Source organism: Sparus aurata, chromosome 15, assembly GCF_900880675.1.
Source record: "Sparus aurata chromosome 15, fSpaAur1.1, whole genome shotgun sequence".
Lineage (NCBI taxonomy): Eukaryota > Metazoa > Chordata > Actinopteri > Spariformes > Sparidae > Sparus > Sparus aurata.
In genome coordinates, this window is record NC_044201.1 from 20313341 (window position 1) to 20340673 (window position 27333).

Below are 27333 nucleotides of genomic sequence, written 5' to 3' on the forward strand. Positions count from 1 at the left end.
GTGCGAGACAACTCGCTGTGATTGATTGATTAAGAAAACGTAATTAGCCAATCACATTCTCCAGAGAAGCATTTTCACTGCAACAGATAACGTGTCGGCTCAACAGGAGGAAGCGAGACAGTGATGCATGTCTTTGTGTCCGAGAGCCAGCGATGGCACTGGATCGTCTTATTGAAAGATCAAAGCCGTCTAACAGCATAATGTGGGAGCTGCTTTACGCCTGAGCTGAAGTGTTGAGAGACAGATAAGCTGCAGAGCTCAAGGTGAATAACTGTCAAATGAAACACACCAATCAAAGGAGCACAAAAGTCTGTCAACATGTTCATCTTTACTGAACATAAAAAGTCAGGTCTGTGTTGCTGTGAAAGTGGAGACAAAGCCCCAAGTGCTTTATCAGATAACGGGGATGAACGGCAGAGCTTTGCTCAGCTTGTAGGAAATTCCCACAAAAGATTTTCTATCGCCACATTTAATCCCTACAAATCCCCCTGATAGAGGTAGTTACACTGTGAAGGAACCAGAGCCTCATTAATGCCGCTGTCTTCAACCATCGTCTAGGGAACAGATGTGTACGTGAGTTTAAGTCTCACTAAGAGCTCATCAGTGTGTTTTTTATGAATACGTCTGTAAATATAGTTACCTTTAGCGGGTCTTTTAGTTTCCTGAGTCTCATAAATGTCTGTTAGAAAAAAGCCAGTGAAAAAAGTTTTTACACAAGAATAAACACAAAGAGTTTCCTGTTACACCGACGGGGAAGAGCCAGACAGGCTCTGTTATATTCCTTATAGATTGATTTTGCTTGCATCACTTTTTTTTTGGAAAAGCTTGGCAAATGTGTTATGTTATAAATGCTGCCAACCTGCATCTTGACAGCCTTGTACTATGTTACTGATGATTACCAATAATGGATTATCATGCACTATCCTATTCAATGGGTCATCGAGGAGGGCCCGCCCCTTTGGTTAAGAGTTTGGATAGCATTGTTCTATCCATCCTGTTAGTATCTCTTGGTACTTTAGGCCATTGAAGGCACGGTTAACTTTAACTTATCAGCACCTGCAAAGCTTTACAGGTTTAAGAAACTGAAAGTTATTATGCATTAATTACATTTTCTATTAAATTGTCCACCTTTTTTCCTGGCTTTGGCTTTTTACTAGCCCATTGTGGGACTGTTTTAACTTTGTCTCCTGGTTATTGTTTTTCCTTTTCCTTGTTTTGTTTGACACAGTGTCATTGATCTCTCGAGCATAGATAAAGGTTGATTGATTAAATATTTCAAATTTGAAGGGCAACCCTTTACATTTCAATATGACTACTATCACAGATGTAAGGAATGCCTTAGTTTGTCAGGCATTTAAATTGTTGGTTTAGTCAAAAATAGATAAATCCCTGTGTGGATATTCAACTCACAAACTGTTTCTTTAATGATTTTCCCAAAAAAGTAAGATATTGTGGCGTTTGCTGATATTACAACACAACATTACTTATAATGTGATAGAGGATATCTTAAAAGCTTGAGATTCTATAAACACAACTATCTGCACGGTTATACCGATAAATCTAAGAAAATGTGTCTCATCTATGTCTCAAAAATGTATTCTTTTGAACTTTTATTGTTCATTTAGCCTCAATATACACATATCACTGGAGGATAAAGGAGTGTGTGTAGATCTCCTTCACAGCATATAGTCAATACTTCATACAGCTAATCGATCCTTATTGTTTCATTTGGGCAGAGAAAAACTTCCAAATGTCCTTAACTCACTTCTCCGCAATCTTCACCGCCATGATCCTCAGTCTCCAACAGCGTGAGACGAGATTAAAAAAGCCTCTTAGACCAGAGTTTGTATCCAATATATAGTTTGGCCAATATTACCAGAGAGACCTGGGTCTATACATCAGCACAGCCACCATGAAATTGAAAGTGCAATCAGTGTGGAAGGACAGCTTCACACTGAGCTGCCAACCCAAAAAAGTCATCTGGGACACCTCACCGTCTTTGATCCAGACGCAGCCTCCCAGGGTAGCTGTAAGCTTCTGTCTTCTTCGCTTTAACTCCGTCTTAAGTAAGCAGCGAACACACCTTGGATCCAGTAATTGCCTCAAAAGAAGCCTGAAATGGTATAAGCTCTCACCAGTGACTACAAAGTGTAAAACAATGCTGACATACGGCCTAAACAGCCATCTTACCAGAGACTTCTGAAGGTATTAAATCCATTAAGATGCTCTTACATAATTTACGAAAGCAACATCACTAACCACACTGCACATGAGCTGAAAGAGAGGTGAGTAAAAAGAAAATACACAGAAGTAGCTACTAGATAATAACTCCGCCACAAGGCCCCCTCCACTGACCCATTAAAGGGGACTGCAGGCTGGGCAAGAAGACAATCTCACAAGTTAACTCGTGTCACACTGAGTCACAGGCATCATGTGTGTAGAAAGTCTGCCAGCATTACAATATATAAAGACACAGAGGCAGGCAGAGACTTGTGTCATCCGTCTGCCTCACTCTCGTGTTTTGAAAATGTGGCAAAGCCAAGACGAAAAGGGCAAAACGCTGATAGAGTGAGTTTGTTTTGGCAGAAGCATTTCCTTCACTCACTTGTGTATTTATATTCTGATAAGTTGTAAAAAATCTGGCCCAGCAACAGTCGTATGCTGGTATATTGGTCATTAACGTCTGGCATTGTCAGATTTTGATGCATCTGTTCTCCAGGGCTTGTCACTGATCGAGTTTTCACCATGTTTTTCCCACAATTGTGCATGGGGACAGTCACAAAATCACAAACTGCAGAGGGCACTCAAGTGAGGCTCGTCCTAGAACGGGATGGACTGTCATAGTTGGTTATAACAACTCCTTACATTGTTCTAAGGTGATCCAAGCACCATGTTTTATTTATTGATGGCTAAATAATTCAGATTCTCACCATCTCTTGACCCACTAATAGGAGAGGCCAGGGGCATGTTTGACTGGAGTACTGACAACTGACTTTGTCCATGAACAATATCACTTTAAAATGGATGCGGCTTTGAACCTTTTAGTTGTTGGCAGTTACACCCAAACCCTCACAGACACACTGATCACGATTTGGCAGCCTGAGCATCCTCATAAATGTATTTTGAGAGTGTTTCTCTCTTGGCACGTCTCATTTCTACAGTTTTGTAATCCACCATAACTCCTGGCCGCAACTATTCACAAGATGTGTTATATATTCAAACAGCCCTGCCTGTTTATCCTTGAAAAGGAAATGTGCATCTATATTTCAAGTGGAAATGTGGCTCGAATAGGTAATTAGTTTAGACTGAAATAATTAAATGAAATGGATTATGTGCTCATCTGTTTTGCGTTGTTTTACTTCAGGGTTTTCCGGAGACTCGTGACTGACTCAGAGTTTGACAAGTTGACGCTGAACTCGACTCGATTCACGCCTCTTTGACAACTCGATGTGCCTGAAGCACTCTGTATGAGATGTCCCTCTCCTCCTACTTAGATGGTGGGAGGAGAAATCAAAGGTCAGATGTTGGCAACACATACTGGGCGTTAGATCAGTCCACAGCAGTACCAAGACAGACTTGAACATTTATATCAATAATTTCAGTGTTGTTAACTCGACTACAGGGCTTGTGTTTGTCCTTCAGGCGAGATATTGCATCGACTGTGTGCGTGAGTGTGTCTTCTAAGCGACTTTCCTAAAAAAATAGCTTGTCTTGGTGTGTGTGTGTGTGCATGTGTGTGTGTGTGTGTGTGTGGTCTTGTATCTGCGAAAAAAAACCCCCACACCTACAGTAAGTGTGCGCCTGTGTGTTTAATGTGAATGCGTGCACTGTCTGTACATGCTTGTGTGAGTCTGCAGGAAGGGGACAGGCTGATTCATCATCCTTGTTGGTTATGCAGATGGGCTTAGAAAGCAGCTCTCTGGACGTGGCACTGTTCCCCTCCAACATCAAATATTCAACACACACCTTTTCCATTCGTTTTCCCCTACGCCAAATCTCTTCACAGAGAAGCTCTCTGTAGAATGCTGATATTGTTTACCTGCAAGCAACGAGGCGCCAAAGGGCCTTATAACTTATCACCTTTTTTTTTTAAAATAGAAAACAAAAGTGACTGCTGGATGTCACACTGACATAAAAGTAAAGGCAGCTTAAAGAGCAGAGTTTAAAGCTCGCTGCCACAGGAGCATGCAACATTAAGAAACCTGCACTGCTGAAGTTCCACAATGCTGTTTGAATGGGACTCACCAAATATGCTCCATGGTATGCCAACTTCCCGATGAGTGTGCTAATGATTGTTGTCTTAATCAACTGGGGAATTCACAAAAAAATGCAGTTTTAAGAATTACAGTTTTCAAGTCCCAATTTTAGATTTTCAAGTCCAAAACCAAAGGTTTTCAATTCACAATGATGGAAAAAAAAAAAGACAGAAGCAGCAAAACCTCACATTGGAGATGCTGGAACCACCTAGTATTTTACATGTTTAGCATGAAAAATGGCTGAAATTGTTGGCCACTCCAGGCAGTCCATCTAACCTGCAAATTCTTTCAGCTCTCCGGACAACTGGAACTATCATCTCTGTGTGAAAATTGTCCAAATTTCCTGCATTTGCATGAAACGACTTATTTCCTCTAATATCAGTGAGGGCTTAGGTCCAACATTCAAACACTGAAGTCACCGAAAAACCCATTTCCTCTCAGATATGATCACAGTTTGGTGCCAGTCATCCAAAGTCAAGCAACATTTGCAACCAACTAATTTTTCTTTTTTATCCAAGAACTTACACTTTTAATGCTCTGAAACACTTTAAGCAACATTATGTGAAATAACATCTTCCAAATCATGTTGATGGTACAGTGTCCTGTAATAAGGTGAATGCTGTGTCTGTCTCAGCCACTCCGATCCCCTATCACTTGTTTCCGCACATGTATCTTCGGTTACATGTTACACAACTGTGGGGAGTGCCAAATCACACACAGGGCCAACTTCTCCATAATGTGGCTTTAATTTTTGCACATAGATGACCTCTTTCTTCTGATACCAATTTGGCGGCAACGTAATTGTTGAACACCCAGAGCCAAACATCTAAATGCTTGCAATCTCTTAATACCCCAGCAATGCATGAATGTGCCGTTTCATATATGAAAAATAGTTCAATAAATATATATATTAAAAATAACAACCTACTAATACTGTTATCACTGCCTCTTAAGTAAAAGATTTCATACTTTGTTAAGCAGAGAAGTATTTGTTGAATCCATTAACTGAATGACTCAGGCCCGAACATTTGAAAAGCTCTGTGCTTTTTGCCTCAGTGTTTCAGCCTCCTTCCATCTGTTTCTCAGACACAAGCTCCAGCATTCAGAACTTACATGTTCCAGCTTTTCCCTCCTGCGAAGCCACACGCTGGCAGAGTAGTCCTGCTGTCGCACCGCCGTTATTATGGAGCTGACTGGCGCCCCAGCGGACGGGATGCCGAGCCCTAACCCTTGACCTCTCGAGTCCTGGCCACCCATTGGCATGCGCATCCCTCGTAGCTCCATATAGGTGAGAAGGATGAGTGGGTGGTGGGTACGGCGGTCTCTCAGTCTTGGTGAAAATATCAGTTAACTTGTTGATCTCCCGTCAAACTCTTCCATTTTGGGATGCATCGTGCAAACACAGCTTGGCGGCACCTTTTATTTCCTTTGCACATGCTGAACAAACACTCAGTATGCAAAAATACAACTTTCAGCATTAGCCTCGCATTCCCTTTTACAAGACCTGAGTTTCAAGCTTTCACATTCCTCAAATGCATCACCAGAAAGCTCTCATTGCCTTCCTACCCCTGTCTTCATTAAGCAGGAGCATCCCTGTCTTCACCAGTGCTGGCAAACATCCACAGGCAGAAGGAAATCCTCTCCCAACGTGCCTCCAGACAAGCCGGGCTTCACCTCCTCATCTTTGATATTTGCTGAGCTGAGCTGGACTGTTTTTTTTTTTTTTCTTTTTATTATTTTAGCCACGCACAGACCTGTTAGACTCGGCTCTGAGCAGAGCAGACGACACTGATGAGGACTTCCACCGATTCAGGCTTCCCCCGGTTGTGGGAGCGTATGCTTGAGGAAGAGGAGGAGAGAGAAGAAGGGAGGGGGAGAGAAAGAGGTAGAAGGAGAGAGCAGGGAGAGCTGCGGCGTCACAGACGAAGGAAATACCCCAAAGTAAAACAGCCACCAGTGAACTCGGCGGAGGAAACAGACACACACCCACACCTATATCTCTCCCAAACTCTTCTTCCTCCCTGTACAACGCTCATCTCCTCCCTCTGTGTTGCCAACATACAGTCCTGTTCTCTCTGTCTCGCCACCGGCTCGCTCTCCTCTCTCCCAGCCCTGTTGCTCGCTCCCATGACCCTGTCAGCAGGGCGCTTTCCCTGGTTACACATATGCACCACACACATGCACAGACAGACGCACACACACACACACACACACACCCTGGCACATCAGAGCAGAGTGGTGCAGTGGAGCTGCAGTACCTCTCCTCCCTCACCAAGGCTTGCCAGCGAGGCAACAGAGCTTAAAAACGTTAATTGGCTTATAAATGGCATCTAGGCATACCCGTACATGCTGCACACACAAACACACACGGAAACAGTGAAATCATTAGTGGAAAAAAGCCAGCACACCCTTACTCTTTGAAATGGAAACAATCCATTTTAATTGTACATGCACTGACTCCGGTGAAATGCTTTTAGTCAGCAACAGAATACCTAAAAGACGCTCTGCCTATTATATGAAAAGTATAAATTGGTGTGCCGATTACAATGAGAACTCTAAATGAAGAGAAACATAATGCCGTGTAGGCAGTTAGTTTTCAGTGTGCTGTCAAATCTTCAGGGAGTGTCTCTGTCCACCAGTCAGCAACACCATTATTACTATATGCTGGCATGGTGGGAAAAGTTCATTCATACTTACTAAAAATCATTCAACATGCCATAATTTGCCATCCAGAAACACAATGTTGTTTAGATCGGTCCATTATGAACATCTCTTTCACTTTACAATATTGTCTGAAATGTGAGAAGCTGGGGAAATGATGGCACCATTTCTACCTGCTTTCAACAAATGTGCAACGAATAAAGTCATGTTTTATCCTGTGATGTTGGTAGTTGCTACTCGGAGGAAAACGGAAACAATCTAGTTATGCTCGATACAGCTGCGCTAACTTTAAGGGCCTTAAAATAATACGTAACCTCTACAAAAATCTGCAGGAGGGGCATTTTGGGGATCATCTTGTCCTGGGCACAAACTGTCTGCGGCCCTGAATGTATGCAGAACTTTACGTTCAATAATGCCCTTCAGATTTCACTCATTTGACCATCAGTGTAATAATCATGAAAGACTGTGTTCAGAGGATTAGCAGCCTACTAATTTGGAAAGAGAATATACAGGAGCATCATTTCATCCCACTGTGGGATGACAATCCTCTAGAGCTCCTGAAGGGGACACCAAAAGTACAGTTGTATTAAAAGCATATGAGGCAAAGACCAAGGAAAGACTGATGATTAATGACTGAACTATACTGCATAACTTAAAGCTGAATAACTTTAGAGTTGTACCATGCAGGTTAAGTGATAATGCCAGGCACGTCTAACCACCACCAAAGTCTGTGAGGCACATGAGGGAGGGACCCGACACGATTTCTCCTGCCTTACGTAGCTGGTAAATATTGCCCGGCTTCCCTTATTCGCCTGTTCAGCGAGGACAAAGAATCCATATTTTAATTAACGTAATGCTGCGTCTAATTTTTTCAAGGGGCACATGCACTTGCTGGTGGCACCGCCGTCCCAACAACGCTGAGTCACACCAACCCGTGAGGAAGCTTAAGCAATCTCTGATTCAGCCCCGTTGCGCGCCCATCACATTTCTCCCTGCCCGCCGAGCGTACAGTATCATAGCCATCAGTGGGAACGCGGGCTGAATACTGAACGCCGAGGTTAATGAGGGAACTTGTCTGAACGCGGGCCAACTCAACCCATAGCCCACGAAGGTTCTCAGGTTTTAAGCTGCGGAATGAACGAACGTCACATTTTTACGACAGACTTCGAATGAAAAAGCTTTCATCACAGTGCTGTGATCTCTGCGCCGAATATTTCCAGAAGTTAAGGGTCGACCAGCTGTAGAACAATGCAGCACAGAAACTGGCAAAGTGTGCGCAGTGATCATCTTATCCATAACAACATACTGCAACACCGAACACAGCACAGGGCAGACCGACTCATCAGAGCGGCGCACAGGACGGAGTGCAGAGAAATCTCCTCGAGCAGCCAGAAGGATATGAAACCATAAGTCAGGTCTGACGCGAGGGGCAACTGGGGGCAATCTGTTTACACACAGAGTGATAAAAACAATCAATAATATCTCATACTGGCCGGGGGAATGAGTCGCTTCTTACAGAGTGTCTCCTTTCCTCTGAGAAATAAGTGAGCTTCAAGAGGCTGATAAATACAGCTGCTTACAGCGTCGAGCCTGTCTAGGTGACTATTGCTGCTTTTATGTATTATCACACAGAATGCACTGATTACAGCTCAGCACAAGAGGGGGACAAGAGCTTTTGTGCATCAGACTAGATGGTTTTAATATTTTATCAAAGTTATATTTATAAACTGCAGAGGTGGGAAGTATAGCAAAGTACAAGTGTGCTTCACAGTGTGCCTTACTTGACATCTGAACGCAAAGGCCTGCACTTTTTTAGTCCTTCTACTTTCAAAACATGCACGTTACTTTAGCTTTAATGCATCTGAGGGGAAATATTGAGCGTTTTTATTTTGCGTCATTGCTCGCCACCTTCCCAACATTATTGTCCATCAGAGAAGACCATGACCATGGCAGACTGAGCAATAGGAAACGATGTAAAAGACAAGGCGGAAGCAGTGGGAGAAAACTCAGGCTGGTGGTATCTGAGGAGCCCTCTGCCTGCATTTTCTTATTTTCGGGACGCTTTACCAACCCTACTTTTTCGGGATTTGACATCCTGAGAAGGAGACTCAACAATCGACTATCTCTCCGAACCGAATCCTTTCGATCCTGTCATTAAGTTTAACAGTCTTTGAATTACATTAATAAGTTGCTTTGCACAGAAATGGCCCGTGGAAATGTCCTTCAGAGGGGACACATTCTACTTTTTTGCTTTGAGTACATTTCAGAGCCTGTGCTTTCTTACCTTCACTTGAGTAAAGAGGTTGAATTCACCAGTCTGTTTTTTTTTTGTTTTTTTTACACAAGTATCAATACTTCTACTTGAATAAAAAATGTGTGTATGTTTGCCACCTCTGGTAAATTGTGATGCAAACCTGCACGTGCCTCGCGAGCTTGTGACATCCAATACCAGCAGCTCACTGTATCACACAGCACTCAAGGATGCTTATCAGAGCCATTCGCCTGCCTCATTTCTCTCAGCCGAATGCCCCGCGACACCTGCTTTTACTGCCTTGCAGCCCATGAAGGAAATAATACTAAGGAGACAGTGAGATGCCCCCTCTGCATTTGCTTGTGAAATAAATGTTGAATGGGTCCTTAAAGTCTGCTGCAGAACAGATTAGCAGCCTCTTATGTCCTGAAACTGATGTGCTTTCTTTTCAGATCCTTTGAATCATGATAGCTGTATCTGCACAAACAACCCGTGCAATTACTGCTCGGAGGTTTGATATAAATCTCTTTCATTATATAGAGGGAAAGATTCAGTTGGTCTTGATGAATAATAGATGGCGCTTTAGTCGGTTTAGTACTGTCTTGTTTCCTTGTTCACTGTTTTATTTCTATTTCCTCTGCTTGCTTTAAGCTGACAGATTGTTATGCATCTTCTGAACTCTTCTCCTGCTGTTAATGCTGCGTGTGAATCCACATCTCCCCCCCCCCCCCCCGATGCGCATCACTGTGATGACTGCACCATAAGCTCCAGTGACCTTTCCTTTACAGTGGCATCCAAAGATTAGTCAGCCAAATATGCCTCGGCCAGAATCAATAAGCCCCCTAAACCATCAACAGCTTTGAAGATCAGAGACACCTTACCTCCATCGCTCCGTCCAGCTCTTAAATGCAGCAGCTGTCCGGGAGAGCCCGCGAGCCGCGTTTCACCTCCTGCAATAAAGGCAAAAGACTGTTTGATTCCAGCTTGAACGGGCCGTTAAATACTTTGGTCCACATCAGGTTGGTCCTGTGATCATCCTGAATAAAGAAAGGTTAATGGACTATCTGTCCTGCTGAATGTGAGGATTAAAAATGTACAGGGCCTCCAGGGTGGCCACGCAGCGGAAGAAACTCAGTTCATTTATGGTGTGACAAGATTAATCTTTTAAAATGAGCGTGAAGTCCAGAGACCTTTTAGCTACAGACAGTTTTTCTCCTGCGGTATCTGTCTGTCTCTCTCTTCCTTCTCTCTCTGTCAGATGGCGATCACTCTGCCGTTCTCGGCTTTCTCTCTAATTCTTCCACCCTCCATCTTTCTCAGGCTCATTCTTGCCTCCTGTGACTCTAAGCGCTGCCATTTGTTCTCACTTTCACAGTGTCTTTGCAAAATCACACTCTTGACCCGTCGTCAAAGCGCTCACAATCATAACCCAATCACCCAAATAAATCTTAGCAAAGTATGTTTCTGCAAAACCACCAGTTCAAAACTTTGTTTCATTACAAAAAAATTATGTTACTGTACATTTTTTTTAAGTGTTAAAAGGTTTCTCTCAGCTATATGCTCATGATCTGGTTGGGTTAACGCACAACAACTCCTTGGTCAGGGATCGGAGAATATCACATTTTGACTTAAAATATCATGTTTTGCATGAAACACACGCCTGGAGACAGCCAGTCTCATTAAAAAAAAAAAAAATCAAGTTTTTACCACTTGTTAGGGTAAGGAGAACATCATATTTTGGCTTGACATTGGCCTACCTGTTTAGTCCCCACATACACAGCTGGAAATTGTCCAAAAGTCTCTTAATACGAAATATCCAGTTTTATCACACTGACAAAATTGTTGAAACTCAGTCTTGTACAGCTGTCACTGGCTTGGAAGCCTTCTTGCATGTAACTCCACCCCCATCCTTGCCACCTCCCGACATAAAAGTCAGTTCATACATGTTATGTGAACATGACATGACATGTTTTGTGAAAATGTCAGTACGGCTGGCACATTTGAAGCTTATTTTCATGTCTCATCCTGTGCTTAAGGTTAAGTCTTTGTTTTTTGTTTTTTCCATTAACCCTCCTCTCGTTTCAGATCCAGCTCCTTACCTTGAGTGTTAACCTCCTGCGTCATCGTCATTTTGTCAGCCACCTGTGTTTATTATCCTCCCTCTCCTTGTCTATATAGTCTGTGTGTACCATTCTCTTCTGTCTTATTGCCCGTGCAAGCTGCTTGTCTCCATTTAATAATGACCTGTGTACCAAGACCACCCTGTAAAGATTTTTAGAAACCCTGAACTGTTTGTGAGTCGTGCATTTGGGTGCTGCTCCTGGTGTGGCAGAAAACCTGTCACTTATCTTTGGTTTGCAGAAACGGTAACTGCTCACATTTCATTCTGGCAAATCGGCCCTGCAAAATTAAAATGTTAATTTAACCTGCAAGGGCCACAGTTTTTTAAATGAAACTCAGTCCATGTAATCACTTGAACCGTGTTATCAAATTTCTGGTGGCAAATGCGCCTCCTTTCCTTAATCCTTGTACTCTCTCCTCCTCCCTCAGACTGTGAGTTTGTCACGGTGACGCTTCTAAAACATTGCAAGTTTAACAGCTCTGATTAATGAGTAGCTGGCTGCCTCATTGACACTCTATCCGTCTGTCTCTGTAATTATTAACTCGAATTTAGTTCTCACTCTTTTCCTTTTCTTTCTTTCAGGGACTCGTCAGCTGCGCTCTCGTCTGTTGCACCCGTGAGTGAGAAGCTGCAATCTGTACAGAGGAAGCCCAAGTCAATTAGACTGATTCCTCTCAGCGTCCTCTCAGTCGGCTAGGGAGCTTTACACAGTAGATTTAATGTTCGAAAAATAAATGCTGATTTTTATATTTTGTGGCAGCATATGGAAGGATGAAGTGCTTGATCTCAAACATGTTGCAATATGGTGGGACAACTGGCACTTTCAAAACATGTGGGAGTGGACGAAAAAAACACCGGTGTCGCAGCAACAGACTTTCTGATTTAACTCATTCTGCCTCTGTATTGGCTATTTTATTGGAACTTGAAATTAAATTTTTTGGTGGTGGGAAAATGTTTTGAAGGTCGTCCAGTTATCATAACCTTCAAATCACACACATTTTGTGCTTTGAATATAATAGTCTTTTGAACATATCCTCATGTTTATTATGCCTTAATGACAGTTATAAGAGCTTATTCTGAAAGAAAAAAACTTCTCAAAACAACCTTCTGAGCCAGGTTGAAATAAAATGGAGGGTCCAGGATTTGAACTCAGGACCTCTTACATTTACTTAAGCACTGCATTTAAATACAAATTTTAGGCACTTTTACTTTTTTGCTAGTTTATACTTCCAGCCCACTCCAAATTAATTCATTAATTAATGATTTTTAAAAACACACTAAATTCCAATAATAGAAAATAAAATTGATAAAAAAGTATATACATGCATGTTGGCCTAAATATAAGTATGATTTTAACTTGGACTTGTGATACTTAATATCAGATACTTTTACCATTCTTATGACTGTCTTTCCTTATTTTTAGGCATTTTTTAACACCATGTGTTTATACCACATATATGTATATATATATATGTACACATATATATATATATATATATATATATATATATATATATATATATATATATATATATATATATATATATATATATATATATATATATTTTTACTTTAACTTATTAATTTGAATACTTTTGACAACACGGTTTAAAAGAAACAGAAGGATCGTTCAGATTTTGTCCATGCCAGTCTGCAGCTCCATTTCCGGTCCAGTAGGTGGCGGTAATGCCCTTACAATCTGATTAGCCAACCGACATTAAAACCCAAAGAAAAAGAAGAAGAGCAGGAAGTAGAGGCAAAAGGAAAACAAGAAGAAGAAGAAGTAAGAAATACCAGCTCCATGGGTGGGAACAACACTAAAATAAGTGAAACTATGTCAGATGACAAGGTCGGTGTCCTCAACTTTCTTCGCTAACTTTACGTTGTAGATGTCAGGCGTTAGTGTATTAACATAACAACCCGCCTAGCGTATAGCGTCATTTAACAGCCACCAGTGGTTAGCTTAGCTTAGTTAGCTTCAACCCAAGTATAAAGTCGTTGGCTAGTTAACCTGTCGTTTATACCTCTTAACAGTCATGTGAATATAAATAAGATACACTTACAGAGCCGCTAACACGACAAACTTTAACAAGCTGTTAAATTAAAGAATGAAGTGGTGTTCAACTGCTAAAGCTAAAATAGCTGTCCTAGTAGCTAGCGTTAGTAAAAGTCTGTTTATCTCATGTTGAGACAACCAGTTTGCAGTGAAGGAAAAACCCCACGTGACCTGTATTTGGACTTTCTCAAAATGTAGAAAACTACATCTGTTCGAAGAAAAACTGAATGTGTATGCACAGAGGCATAATGTCAGCCTAAATATCTAAATCTACCTAAAGCAGTGTTTTATTGGTGGTGTAGGTGAGTTAGTCACCTATATCCAACTACTACAATCTTTAAAGTGGTGTGCTAATGTAAATAATTTGTTCTGTAATCGGTCTGCTTTGTTTTATCTTGTAAAATCTAAACATGCGCAGTTTTCTTGTGTATTTTATCATTTTGACTGTCATTTCATAATTCATGTCACATTGTTTTACCATTTCTAGATGTGCGCTGCTTTAGAAAACCCTAGTCAGCAACACTTGCATGTTATTTATTTATTTTGTGTGTGTATGCATGCATGCATATACAGAATCCTCTTGGTCAGCTCAAGGACCTGGTGGATCTGAAGGACCAGCTAGAAGACATCCAGAGGCGGATGGAGGATGAGATACAGGCTGGGGTTCCTGCAGTAAGACTCACACATCCACATACAAACTGCTGTTGAGAAACTCACACATCCACATACAAACTGCTGTTGAGCAGATGAAAATATAAATCCCCATCTAATCTTACCTCTCCTTTCCTCCCTAGGGAGGCAGCGTCCTGGCTTCTCCTTTCTTGAAGGGTTTTCTGGCTGGGTACATTGTGGCGAGGCTACGGTCTCCAGCATTGGTGGGAGTTGCCATAGGAACATGTACAGGAATCTATGCAGCACAGAATTACGCCGTTCCTAACGTTGAAAACACTGTCAAAGACTACATACGCAACATGAGGGGAGGAGGGAAATAAGAAGAGAGGAAAAGTACAAAGACAGGAAAGGAGGGAGGATGAAGAAAGACGTCTACAATAAGAGGGTACCAGTACAGCGACATACGGGAACATATATGCATTTCAAAAGTGAAAAATCTAGAAAAGTAGAAGGCGGAGGTGAAAAGGTAATTCTTTGAATATCTTTTTGTTTCATATCATTCATAAATTATTAAAAGTATTTTTTTCATGCAAGTGGACGGGATTTCAAATCAGTTTAAAGGCATGTAAAGACAGGAGACCCTATATTTCTTTCCATATGGTTGATTATTGGAATTAAGACAAATTGCAGCCTATGATAGAATCCTGACAGCTGTTATAATTGATTTCTGACTTCAGCCCTACTTTGCCTGAAACCACATTGTGTTCTTTCTGAAGATTTATTGATCCCCTAATAAGACCAGTCATTTTCCACATGTGCAGTCCAGCTGTGTTTGCTGCACTCCCTCCTTTCCTTTCTTAAGGGGGTTCACAGAATAGTAAGTATTAAGTTTCTCCAAGAGGAACTACATACACACTATCGGTGGTTTACAAGCTTTGCCCTTGATTGGTGTCACTTTAGTCTTTTTTTGTGGTCTTCTGCCTCCTAGTGGTCAGAAATCAATTCTAGCAGCCTTAGCTAATTTGCACTTACTTGCTGAGGGGGGGATAGATGGTGTAAACATTATCTCACCTCACATCACATGGTGCTCTTCAGTGTCAAACCTGTCATGGTTCTCGTTTGTTTTCACATTTTTTTTCCGGGTGTCAGAGCAAAGTCTGTGGTGTGGTGTAATGTGTCTTCACAGGCACAACAACCCCACATGAGATTATAGGTCACTTTTCTCTCTGTAAAACATATTTATTTTCAAATGGTAGACCTCATATCTGTAGAGGTTTTATTAAAAAATAATTCAGGTGCACTTTTTGGAGATCTGTTATTTTTATAGTCGTAAAGATGACTCCAAAAATTACACACTCCATTCAAAAATAAAGAAAAGATTTAGTTTTAAGTCCACTTGGGAGTTTTACCAAAACAGGTGTGTCTGTGTGTTAAAGTATGTAATGTAAAATGTAAATTAAGAGTGCCTACTCTGGTCTGGACTTGATATTATCATCTCATGCCATGTGTGCAATAGCCTTGACTAACTGGATTTGGCTGCCTATTTCATATGCTGGAAACTAGTCAATCTTTTGCACTTGTATGAATTGTGGGGACTTATAGCTGTTATTTTGTCTCACAGCCAGTGTTTTAATGTTTTTCTGTCCCCCTAATACAAAAAAACCTGTCAAAGAAAACACAATGTGTGTATTATGTTTGATGAGGGTTCTTTTCTTTACTTTTTAAGGAGGAGGGATTTTAACTATAAATTTGTCAATTGCTGCAGGACAGTAGTCTGAAATCCTGATGCACAGAAAAAAAAAATATTAATATTATAGCAGACATGCAATAAGGGCCACAGTGTATGGTTAAAAAAATTAAAAGTGACTATTTTGAAAGATATTCGAATTATTATTTTGCATCAGTTTTCATTTTCATATTACTATGACATTTGTGTTAGACTGCAGTAAACAAACATGTCTTTTCTTACATCTGGAGAACAAGATTTGTATGCCTGGGCATCACTGCAGCACTGCAGTGCTTCATGCGAATGGTGTTCTGAAACACATTTGACCTTGATCAAAAAAAGTTGGTGCTTCTGAAATAAGGTCTCTACAATATAAGCCTCTCCCAAACGTATACTTTTTTTTAGACATGGAAACACTGATACACTACACTGATTTTAGAAAATAAACCCTTGAAAATAAAGAAAATGAAATGTAAATGCACTAAGATAGTTTTCACATGACCAGGCCTGTAGCAGGTTTGTGGCTAAAAGCCATCAAGGAAAAAACATATCTTTTTAGTTTAAAATTAGATTATTTTGTTTGTGGTTTTGGTTTGTACTTTGACCGGAAAGTGTATTTGAAAACGTATATGTGTTGTATGTTTGGTAACTGGAACACACAAACAACTTGTGCCTATTGACAATCATTGTGTTCTTTTTCTGTGTATTGCATGCTCTTAGTTTCTTTATTTCCTGTCAAATATGTTTTTGCATGTTGTCTCTCTCTCTCTCTTAAGTAATACTCTTACATAAAGACTTGATATGCTGTGGAACAAATAATATGACGGGTCAGTTGATGGTCTATGTCGTCAAGAGTTTTCAACCTTGCACATCAATGCAGACATATTTAACTGGACAGTTTGAAATTCCAGTTTGATATTGTATAAAAAAAACAACACCAAAGCTGTCTTTAAGGGGTTTATTTGGGTTGTTCCAATAAAGATGAAAGTACAGTTTACAATTGTGTCATAATTGGAGAATTCTTGATTCCTGACTGTTCACAAATGTCTGTCAATATTTTCTTTAGTCAAGCATTCAAGGGGCCACACTGTTAATCAGAATATGTTTTTCTCAATTAATGCAATGGGGCAGTAGAAACATTACGTTTTACTTGCTTAAAAATCTACTCTTCACTGAAAATATATTAAATATATTAATAATCACCATCTGCCCACATTCATGCTGTTGTTTTTAAATTTGCTGCTCTTTATAATCTTCCAACATAGAAAATATTTTTTTTTTTTGAAAACCTTACATGGAACAAAATGTTAAAATCAAAAGATTCAATCAAATCAATCAAAAGATTCACAAAATATTTTAAAGTCTTAAACTTTTACTTGCTTTAAAAATAAAAACAGAAAAATGTAATTGAACTGCGGTAAACTGATAGGATAATAGCAAGCAGGGAAATGGTTAACATTTGGTAATAAATCAGCATTTTCTGAAACCCAATCATTTTATAAAGTACTTCAATTAAGATGAAGATGATATTTTTTGCCTTGAGCCGTTAATGGTCTCTGGAGATGATTCCATGAGCTACCCAAAAAAAATGGAAAACAGATGATGAGAACAATGAAAATACAGTAAATCAAAGGCAATAGAATGTTATTTCACTTGAAAGACATCCCCAACATCAGTTTCCAAAAATATTCAAAGTTTAACAAAAAGGACATTTTAATTGGACTGAATTAAACAGCAGTGAAAATAAAATGCTGCTCACAGGTATATGTGACAACCTACATTCTGAATCAGACAAACACTAATTGTGTACTCACCACAGTATCACGCCTCCACTTGAGGCAGAGTCAGCACTTTGGTCATGCGGCCTACAAAGACAACTTTGTCACTCAACAACTCAGCTCAACAACACTGGAGCTTAAATCGGGATTACAACATTTGAGGATCTGGACACTAGAAATACAAAACAACCTTCTTCCTTTAATCATGTCACAAGTAAATTTCTCTGACCTTCTGAGTTTTAGGGTTATCCTGCTAACTACAAACAAACAAGCAGGACTGAGAAATGAACATCCTTGGTAGAGATGATAACATTAAAACAACAATAATAAGTTCATACTGACTGGAATATTATATAATAATATAATTAAACTACACATGAACTTGAATGAACTAAAAACATAAATACAACCACTTCCACCGTGACCAGATTCTCCTCTCACTCCGACTTCCTGATCAGTTTTCATCACTCACCAGGGAGAAGGGCAACAGTGCACCTGGCCCCTCCTTGTTTCAGGGATCCTGGGATCATCTCGCCGTTGGCTGGGTTAACACACCAGCAGTGTTCCCCGAAGCACTGCTGGGCCTGGTAGAGGCCGCGCCTGTCGCAGGTAGGGCGGAAACCTGGCACCTGCACGGCCTTCAAACCAGCCGCCTCCAGCTGGCAGTCAGTCATCTTTGAAGGGTCTGAGAGAGAACAGGAGCGGATTTAAATCACCCCTGTCTTAAAGAAAAACTCCAAGAGGGTAAAGTCAGAATAAACTAAACTACGTGACATAAAACTACTACAATTTGTAGGAAACATAGTAGGGGAGAAAAAAGGAGTGTATGATTGTGATGACAAATTTCATACCAGTTTTTTCTGGGGTTCCGGTGGAGGCCTCCTGCAGAACAATCAACGAAACGGAGAAAAAAGATGAAGACCACAGCTTCAATTTGATTTTATAAGACCAAAAAAAACCCCAAAACACTCAAATATCATAATTAGCATCAGCATCAACAATCCAGTGTTAAGACTATTTCACCTCGTCCACAGAGTCATCCATCAGCTCAGGCAGGGAGTTCATGGGCAAGTGCATCTGAACAGGCACAGCAACTACACACAGAGTAACAGAGTGTGTGAGCCGCAGAGGAAAGACATTCCCAACAGAGATAACCAGGAAACACTGGTTGATTGTAAAAGCAGTGCAACACAGTGTCACTTTTTTAGCTCGACTTACTATTCTGTCCATTTTTAGAAGATACAAAGATATGGACAGAGTTTGTTTTTATCTATTTGTGTACAGTGTGAGCGTGTGTTTTTTTTTCTTCCATCCTCCAGATGCACATGCAACTTTTGGAAAAGTTCCTTCATCTGCACTGAAATTTGGCCTCCTCACCAGATCTGCCCTTCGTCAGCTCAGCGTTCATGTTGTTGTTCTGCTCCTCGAGAGACTGGATGTCGCTCCTCTGGCTGAGGAGGAAGTAGGCGGTCATCACCTGGCCCGCAATCAGGACGCAGGCCAACAGGGTTATCCCTGCGATTTTATAGGCCCGGCTGGAACTGCCACTGAAAAGCAAGCGCAGAAGGAAGGAGGGGAGAGAGACATGTTTAATTAAGAGGGCAGGTTGGACATTTACAATGAAATATAATCAGGACTAAGAAGGATTGAAAATGAGAGACATGAAGAAAAAGTCCTTGCATAATCCTCCAACATTTTAGCAGCCATGGTTCTGTATGTGATTGAGCTCCTCTGGTGTCTTTTCTGACAAATGATTGTAAGATTTTAGAAAAAAAACACTAACAATTGATTGTTGTCACCGTCTAGGAGACCATAGGAGCTAAATCCTTAAACCCAAAGAGAGGCAGGGAGAAGATGTAGCTAGCAAGGTGATGGAACAGAGGAGAAAGCACAGTTTGAGGAACTTTATAGAGGCTTTTATTTAAAACAGGAAACTTAGCCATGGTTTGTATTCGACTGTTTCAGTTCGTCACCACTGATGATGAAATCAGCTGTTGTCAAGCAGACAATCCCTGGAAAGTTCAGGAAGTTTTCATTTCTGCTGTTTTTTACTCACACAAGGCCTTGTTGGGAAATTCTCATTCAATTCAATGACACGTTCTCCCTGAGACTGCTTTTAAATCTCAGCTAACTGATTGGTCCATTGTGCCATGAATTGATGCTACATTCCTTAAATACATGTTGTTTTTTTTAAATGTGCAAATACAGATGTTTCTCACTGAAGTGGTATTTACACATGAATACAAAACAAAAACATGAAATAGAAGCAAACACAATCCAAACAGACATCTATACATTTACTAGATTTCATGTTCAACTAAAGGATTACACCACTGTTGGTGCAAATTGCATTTGTTTGTATCTACAACAACATGTAGAGGGTGTAACTATAAACCAATTTATAGATCAGCCATCAATAACTAAATTATTCACCAGCTTTTTTTCATAATTGATCGGTATCAATGATCGTTTGAGGACATTTCCTGGTTTCTTTAACCTCTATGATAGTTAATTGGATATCTTTGGGTTTTAAACATTTGAGGAAGTAATTTTACACTTTGTGAAACACTGATTGACATTTTTATTTTATCAACTTTTAACATTTTATAGACCAAATAACACATTGATTAATTGAGAACATAATCAACAGGTTAATTGACAATATAAATAATCCTTATTTGTCCTGCTATCTCCATGTATACTTTACATAACTAAAGACAACTTTCAAAAATCATATACGTTTCTTTTCCATATATTTTCTTTCCACACAGCCATTTATTTCCATTCATTTCTTTACAATGTGAAAATAGTACTTAAGGACTAGAACATCTGTCCACTTGTTCAGTGTGATGGATTACAGATATCGACCAAGTTTGAAGCATCTGCTGACTGATTTTAATGGAGATGAATGGAAATCAATGTACATTTAAACACCTGAAGAAAAGCACTGTGATTTAGAAACGCTCACCTGGAAACAAAAACACAAACCAGAGCTGTTGTTCCAACTTTTGGGAGGATTTTTAAAAGTAGCAAACACACTTTACAGTAAATGATTGACTTTGTGGGGGACCAACTCTTTACTTCAGTGTTAGGACCCCATAATGATAAATAAATTTATCAGTCCTTACCCCTGTGCTGCTGGTACATTGATGGCTGGCCGACCTCCAATGAGAGGAGTTTGGGTCTCTGGGTCCGACATCTTCACACAAGAACAAACCTGTAATCACACACATACATATATATCCACATGAGTGTTAAACACAGAGAATATGGTAGACACAAAACACACACACTCATATGAATCACACACACATAGTTTCTACCTTATTTCAGGACAGGTCGTGAGCTCTTTCACAAATATCAATGACAGACTTCAGAGAAATGTTTACCTTTAAGGCTGAGAGGAGGGAGAAGGAACTGAAAGTAACAGGAGGGGAAATCCAGCATTTACAACCCTTTTTTTCTTTTCATTTTCTGATTGGCTCCTCATGATGACACATCATCTGTTACCAGGGGCAGAGTATAAAGATATTTTGTAATATCTTGAAAAGCTGGTTGAAAGGTTTATAATCAGTCAGTTACACTTACAATATTATTAGTGTTGGAGTTTGGCCATTAGCACTTGGCCTATACTTTGTTTTCATTTAAAGTAGCCTTCAACCATTATTTCTGAGTTTAGTAAACTGACTAAATTACACTTGAACTGAATTAACTAAAAACTTGCCCAAACACAATCCACAGCAGGCCCCAGCATTCAGACAGTCAGCAAGTTCCTATGGGTTTGTCATTATCAACTCTTTCCCATGGAAAAAAAGCCAAGTGGATTATACAGAAATAATGATAAATGTCATTAATATTTCATATGCATTTTACACAACTATGAAGATATTCTGACATCTTCAAGATGTCAATTATATGCTGTAAAATGGAAATTTATGACATTTGCAAAGCAGTGGCGGATTAAGGGAAGTGAAAGCCCAGGGAGGGGGGACCCGGGGGATGTAGTTAGACAGCTGAACTATTACAGTGAGTTTCTCAGAATTGAGTCACATATGAAGATTTAGTTTTGGTTATGCATAACAGATTGAATGACGCTGTTGCCTAACAAAGCTTCCCTGTCCACTTGTATAAGTTAATTTTCATAACATTAAACATTAAAGCTGACTGAGATGAGTAGTGTAGAAGAGGCTTTATTCAGAATCACTATTAGTATATTCTTTTGTCTTGAATTATTAAACCAAAATAAGGGTAATTTTTATAGCCAATCCACTGAAAAACACTCCAGTAAACAACCAGGGCTGTAAGATAACATACCAGATATAGAGGTAGAAGATGCAGTCATGTTTTCCCCATTTAAGACATTTGGATGTTGTCATTGGTTGAGTTTTTATAGCATTTGAGCGGGCAAAAATGTGATACACAGATTATATAGTCATCTGTGGTAACTTATTGTCAGCATGGTCAAGTATTAAATCAGGATCAGCCAGGAAATATCAAGACCTAGTTAATGAAATAGTGTTTAAATATTCAAAGACAGGGGATAGAAATGGTGTTAATGTGGTAATCAGCACGCTTAGGAATGCCAGGAAGTGAGAAAAAAGACCATATATACAGATGAATTTCAAACTTTCACAAAACAGAGGGGAAAGGCATAGTTTGGAGGGAAATAATAAAACAGCGACAACTGTTGAAATGATTAAGCAACACAATGCTTTAAAAAAAGTACATTAGCAGAAAACTATGAGTACTTATGAGCAAACTAAAAACATTTGCAATTCCTGCGAAAATACAGTGTGAGTGCTGACAGCTGAAGTGATTACGGAAATCTGCTGAATGTACTGGGAAATACTTGCTGGAAATGCATAAAACTATGAGAATGAATAGTCAAGAATTTGCAGAAAAAGCTGAATTTTTCAAAAGCTGAAAAGGCTGAAAAAGCTTGAAAGCTGAATATCTTGATAACTGAACAGTTTTTCTAGCTGCACCAATGGCTTATGAGGGAGTTGCTGGAGTGCTTGTTGCTTTAGGGCTTCTACAGCCAAAATTATAAGTCCTACATGTGAAGTAAGACCATCAGTTGAAAGCCAACAAGATTTCCTACATTTATGTATATATTAATAAACTTAATATAATTAAGTTTTTCCGGCTGCTCTCCACTCTAGCGATGATAGCACGCATTCTAGCTGACGCAAAACACACCCATTATAAAATCAGAAGACGAGCTAAAAATCCTTTAAACTAAAACTGTGATGACTTCGAAACCGTGAAAGATTTTAAAATGCTGAATATATGCCAACGTCTTGTTACTCTTTAAAAGTTGGAATGATGCCTGTAGCCCAAAGAATGAGGGACAAGAAGAGGTTGAAAGTTCAGTGGTTTTGAAGATTTTCCCATTCACTTCAATTGTAAATATATTTTTGAAAAAGCTGAATATTTGAAAAAGCTGAAAAGGCAAGGATGAAAGAGCTTAAAAAGCTGAACATTTTGATAGGTGAACGGTTTCTCTAGCTGAACGTATGCTGAAGAAGTAGCAGAACGAAATTTGAAAAGTTGAATGGGAAAACTTTTGCAGAAAAAGCTGAATATTTCCAAAAGTTTAAAAGATAGAAAAGCCAAAAAGCCTTAAATCACCATGTCCTTAAACAGCTGAACATGTTAATAGTTTAATGGTTTCTGTAGCTCATATCTTGTAGGAGGAGAAGCGAGCCAAAAAATCGTACGGAAGAGGAATACAAAATTCCAGAAGGACAATTGCAGCATTGTGTTTGCAGCATTCACACTAATTAATGTGTGTGGGTTTTTTTTCTGTATTTATTTTTGTTCTTTGAAAATGTTTTTCACAATCAAAACCCACAATCTTATGTCATTATAGCCATTTGATGTAATAAGTAACTCCTTTGATAAACAATAGTGTTCTATTAAGAAATGCCTTTGGCTTGTTTTATTTTATTTCTGATTTCACAAATTTGGCTCTGAATGCAGAGCTTTATGAATAAAACAAATGTAGCTACATGGATTAAAATCAAAAGATACTCTTATAACTAGTTTTATATGGTGTACAAGTGGTTAGCCATCTTATCGCTATGTCGCTGTGGGGTGGTGTGGTTCCTTGCCTTGGTGTCGTGACCAGCACACAGACGCTCACCATTGGCAAAGGACAATTAGTGTTGAAATCTTGGATGGAGTCCCTTGCAGACCCAGATCAGGAACGGGTACTGGTTCTACTGTCACCGTGTAGTCTGGTGTTGTCTAAGTGGCTCTTAAAAGAGCCTTTGTGTTGTTGTGATCTTGACTCGCCGATGACGATACTTTTGGCGTGGATGGTGCAAAGACTAGTGGACATTTTAATGGTTCATTTAGAAAAATATAAATAAGACCCAGATCAGGAACAGATACCTGGTTTTACACGCCTGAACTAATTTAACTAAGAAAGAATTTCTTCTTTAATAAAGGTTGGCTAACCGGAGCACCCGGAGAAAACCACCTATAGCTCAGGCGTGTGTTTGATTCAGTCTCAGTTCCTGAGCGTGGATCAGGCCAAACAAAAGAACCTTCTGTACCATTTCTTCTTTTTCTTCTTCTTGCTCAGGAGATCTTCCAGTTGAGACCTCATGGAGCTTTCTTTCTCCTCCCTCTCCTGCTCCTTTTCCTGCAGCGTCTTCTTGAGACCCTCTGTGGCTTGAATGAGGGATGTCTTTTCCTGCTGCCACTCCACCTGATGACTCTCTAGCTTCTGATCAACATTCTTCAGAGCAGCCGCGAGGGTTTTGTTCTCGCATTTCTGCTCATCCAGCTGAGCCTCATAGAGAGCTGTAGATTTCTTCATCTCCTCTTGCAGGGGGATTTTCTTCTGCTGCCAGCAGAGGCGCTCAGTCTCCAGAAGATCCTCTGCCTTTTTCAGGGCAGCTGCAATCTGCCTGGTTTCCTCTCTGTGCTCCTCAAGCTGGGCTTGATGGAAAGCCTGAGACCATTCCATCGCCTCCTTTGCTTCCTGTTGCATATCCTGCACAGTCTTCTTGAAGCCTTCTGTGGCCTGAATGAGGGATGTCTTTTCCTGCTGCCACTCCACCTGATGACTCTTCAGCTTCTGCTCAACATTTTTCAGAGCAGCCGTGAGGGTTTTGTTCTCGCATTTCTGCTCATCCAGCTGAGCCTCATAGGGAGCTGTAGATTTCTCCATCTCCTCCAGCAGGGAGATTTTCTCCTGCTGCCAGCAGAGGCGCTCAGTCTCCAGAAGATCCTCTGCCCTTTTCAGGGCAGATGAAATCTGCCTGGTTTCCTCACTGTGATCATCAAGCAGGGAGATTTTTTCCTGCTGCCAGTGGAGGCGTTCAGTCTCCAGAAGATCCTCTGCCTTTTTCAGGGCAGCTGCGATCTTCCTGGTTTCCTTTCTGTTCTCATCAAGCTGGACTCGATGGGTCTTTTCACAGGCTCCTCTTCCTTTCTGTTGCATATCCTGCACAGTCTGCTTGAAGCCTTCTGTGGCCTGAATGAGGGATGTATTTTCCTTGTCCATCTGCTCGACCATCTGATCCTCAAAAGGAGGTTCGGATTCCTCCGTCTCATCCAGCAGCCAGGTGTCTACTGTCTAGCTGCCAGCAGTGGCGCGCAATCTCCAGAGGATTCCCTGCCTTTTTCATGGCAGAGGTGATCTTCTTGGTGTCCTCTTTCAGCTTCTTAGCTAGGATTTGATCGGGAGACATGGTACTTTCTAGAATCTTCTTAGCCTCTTTCTTCTTCTCGGACAGTTTTTTTCTCCTCTGCTGGGCCTTTGTGTCTTCTTTGCTCACGCTTCTCTATCTTCTCCTAACCTGTGAGTGATCTCTCATCCTGCCTCCTTCTTTATCGTAGTCTTCTCTGCTTTTCTTTCCTCTCATGGTGATGGTCTGATTACAAATAGGATATATGAAGTCAGGTCCTGTATTTATAGCATTTCAACATTCTAGAATTTATGACATCACCGGGGCTTTGATCATTCTTGGATTTTCTGCTTTGATGTTGTTCTATCTCTTGCTATAGCAGAATGTTTGTTGTGGTTTAAAAAATATTGATGGCCTTTTTTCTTTAAATGTTATTTAAAGTGTATACATTATAAATATGTATATTTTTTTCTAAATAAACAAACTTTCTTTGTTTTCACATCTGAATAAACTGAATAGACAAACTGACTTTGAATTACACTTATCCACGACTTTGACGAGACAGAGAAATTCAATGACACTCATTTTAAAAATCAATAACGCTATGACTCATGACTTGTTTGTACCCATACCAGAATTTTCTAGAATAAATTAACCCGATTTGATGCCTCAAGTTTTCCAAATCTTGTTATCTCAATATATACAGGCATGAACAACCACTTCGGCGCTCAGGAAAACTGTTTAGATGGAGGCTGCTGAAGCCAAGAGTGTAAAAACCTTCATGAATACTGTGTCACCTGCGATTATACATCTTATAATTTGTTGTCACCGCTTGCATTTTAAGTTTTGTTGTCTAGATCCCCTCCTCCTTAACAAACACATGCCTCAAACACTCAAATCAGCGAGACCACCCTTACTCTCAGACAATCCAAAACGGGAAACAGAGCACAGACATCTCTTTGAGACCAATTAATAGAGGAACAAACAGACACACAAACATGTGCACATGCTGGTGGTGTGTGCAAAGTATACAGTACATTAAAACAACAGTGACCAACATCTTGAAAACTAGAAAAATTGCATTTCCTGTGAAAATACAGTGTGAATGCTAATGGCTGAAGTGATTTCGGAAATCTGCTGAATGGACAGCCGGAAATTCATAAAACTGTCATGTATTGCACTACATTGCTGAAGCAGTAGCAGAACCAAAGTCCAACCAAACTCCAAAATTCACCATGAGAATGAATGGGCAAGATTTCGCAGAAAAAGACACATTTTTCAAAAGTGGAATTTTTCAAAAGCTGAAAAGTGATAGGCTGAATGGGCTTAAAAGGCTGAACATTTTGATAGCTGAACATATGCTGAAATAGTAACAGAACCAAAGTTGAAAAATTGACAATGAATCATCAAGATTTTGCTGAAAAAGCTGAATTTTTCAAAAGCTGAAAAGCTGAATAGTACAAGACTGAATGGGCTGAAAAAGCTGAAGATTTTGAAAGCTGAACGGTGTCTCTAGCTGAAAGTTAGCTGAAGCAGTATCAGAATTAAATTTGAAAAATTCCCCATAGGAATGAATGGGAAAACACCCAAACTTTTGCAGAAAAATAGTAGAATTGTTCAAAAGCTGGACATTTTGATAGCCAAACTGTTTATCTATGTATGTATTAGCAATGGTCGTGACAGTAGGATGACTAACATCAGTATTTGTCTCATTATTCTACCAAATCATGAGGTGACAAGAGACTTCATTATAAATACATTTTAATTGTCTTCAATCTGATTATTATTTTGTCAGGATTATGGTCATTTGTGTCAGTTTGTAATTCACACAGTAATTAGAGCAGTAATATCAGCAGTAATAAAGCACTAGTCAAATCCACAGCATGATATACAAACAATCCTGATAAGATACACAAATAGAAATCAGAACATATTTCAAAAACATTTACAAAATAATTTCGAATCGATTCATGCGTTACGACTTCATTGCACAATAATTACTAAAAAGATTATTTGATAATAATCATACATCAACAGTGGATAGAGGTTCACTTATTGAAACTAATTTAGATATATTATAATACATTGTGAAAACATGATTGAATAGTTTGCCTATGCATATTTTATTGCTCAAATAGGATTACAAAATTAATGATTCAGATTTAACTGAATTTGATGACGTTAAATTATATGATAACATAACTCAAGTGACCTGAAAAGAATTTAATTAC

The 27333-nt window shown here is 39.8% G+C and overlaps 3 protein-coding genes and 1 long non-coding RNA gene across 5 annotated transcripts in view; 2 read left to right on the forward strand and 2 right to left on the reverse strand.

The window, feature by feature from the left end:
• The window catches only part of LOC115596869 (inactive phospholipase D5), a 71314-nt gene extending 60827 nt beyond the window's left edge, over nt 1–10487 (reverse strand). Inside the window, exons 1-2 of one of the 2 annotated variants that reach the window (XM_030442307.1) lie at nt 10359–10487; nt 10050–10118 (exon numbers count right to left, since the gene is read on the reverse strand). In XM_030442307.1, the coding sequence (XP_030298167.1) occupies nt 10050–10055 (6 nt within the window). In that variant the 5' untranslated portion in view covers nt 10056–10118; nt 10359–10487. Of the gene's footprint in view, nt 1–5369; nt 6480–10049; nt 10119–10358 lie in introns of those variants that run through there. The other variant, XM_030442303.1, reaches the window with a different exon arrangement.
• On the forward strand, nt 7922–10156 carry LOC115596871 (uncharacterized). The gene is made up of 3 exons (XR_003986969.1): nt 7922–8332; nt 9621–9679; nt 9820–10156. It is a non-coding gene; the product is annotated as an uncharacterized LOC115596871 (long non-coding RNA).
• Nucleotides 10488–12994: 2507 nt separating the features above from the next.
• LOC115596622 (SLC35A4 upstream open reading frame protein-like) lies at nt 12995–16681 on the forward strand. The gene is made up of 3 exons (XM_030441859.1): nt 12995–13139; nt 13920–14018; nt 14141–16681. The coding sequence occupies exons 1-3, from the start codon at nt 13092–13094 to the stop codon at nt 14336–14338; spliced, it is 345 nt and encodes a 114-aa protein (XP_030297719.1). The 5' UTR covers nt 12995–13091; the 3' UTR covers nt 14339–16681.
• Nucleotides 16629–20889, reverse strand: cd74b (CD74 molecule, major histocompatibility complex, class II invariant chain b). The gene is made up of 8 exons (XM_030441857.1): nt 20786–20889; nt 20591–20679; nt 18840–19009; nt 18486–18556; nt 18314–18344; nt 17935–18147; nt 17499–17549; nt 16629–17259 (listed from the first exon to the last, which is right to left on the reverse strand). Exons 2-7 carry the CDS (start codon nt 20659–20661, stop codon nt 17506–17508), a joined length of 600 nt encoding a protein of 199 aa, XP_030297717.1. The 5' UTR covers nt 20662–20679; nt 20786–20889; the 3' UTR covers nt 16629–17259; nt 17499–17505.
• Between the last annotated feature and the right edge of the window lie 6444 nt (nt 20890–27333).

Coding starts and splice junctions, on each gene's coding strand:
- LOC115596622 (XM_030441859.1), top strand. CDS start 13,092: ATGGGTGGGAACAACACTAAAATAAGTGAAACTATGTCAGATGACAAG. Junction 13,140..13,919: donor AAACTATGTCAGATGACAAG/GTCGGTGTCCTC, acceptor ATGCATATACAG/AATCCTCTTGGTCAGCTCAA. Junction 14,019..14,140: donor TACAGGCTGGGGTTCCTGCA/GTAAGACTCACA, acceptor TTTCCTCCCTAG/GGAGGCAGCGTCCTGGCTTC.
- cd74b (XM_030441857.1), bottom strand. CDS start 20,661: ATGTCGGACCCAGAGACCCAAACTCCTCTCATTGGAGGTCGGCCAGCC. Junction 19,010..20,590: donor AATGTACCAGCAGCACAGGG/GTAAGGACTGAT, acceptor CTTGCTTTTCAG/TGGCAGTTCCAGCCGGGCCT. Junction 18,148..18,313: donor CGGAACCCCAGAAAAAACTG/GTATGAAATTTG, acceptor GTTCTCTCTCAG/ACCCTTCAAAGATGACTGAC.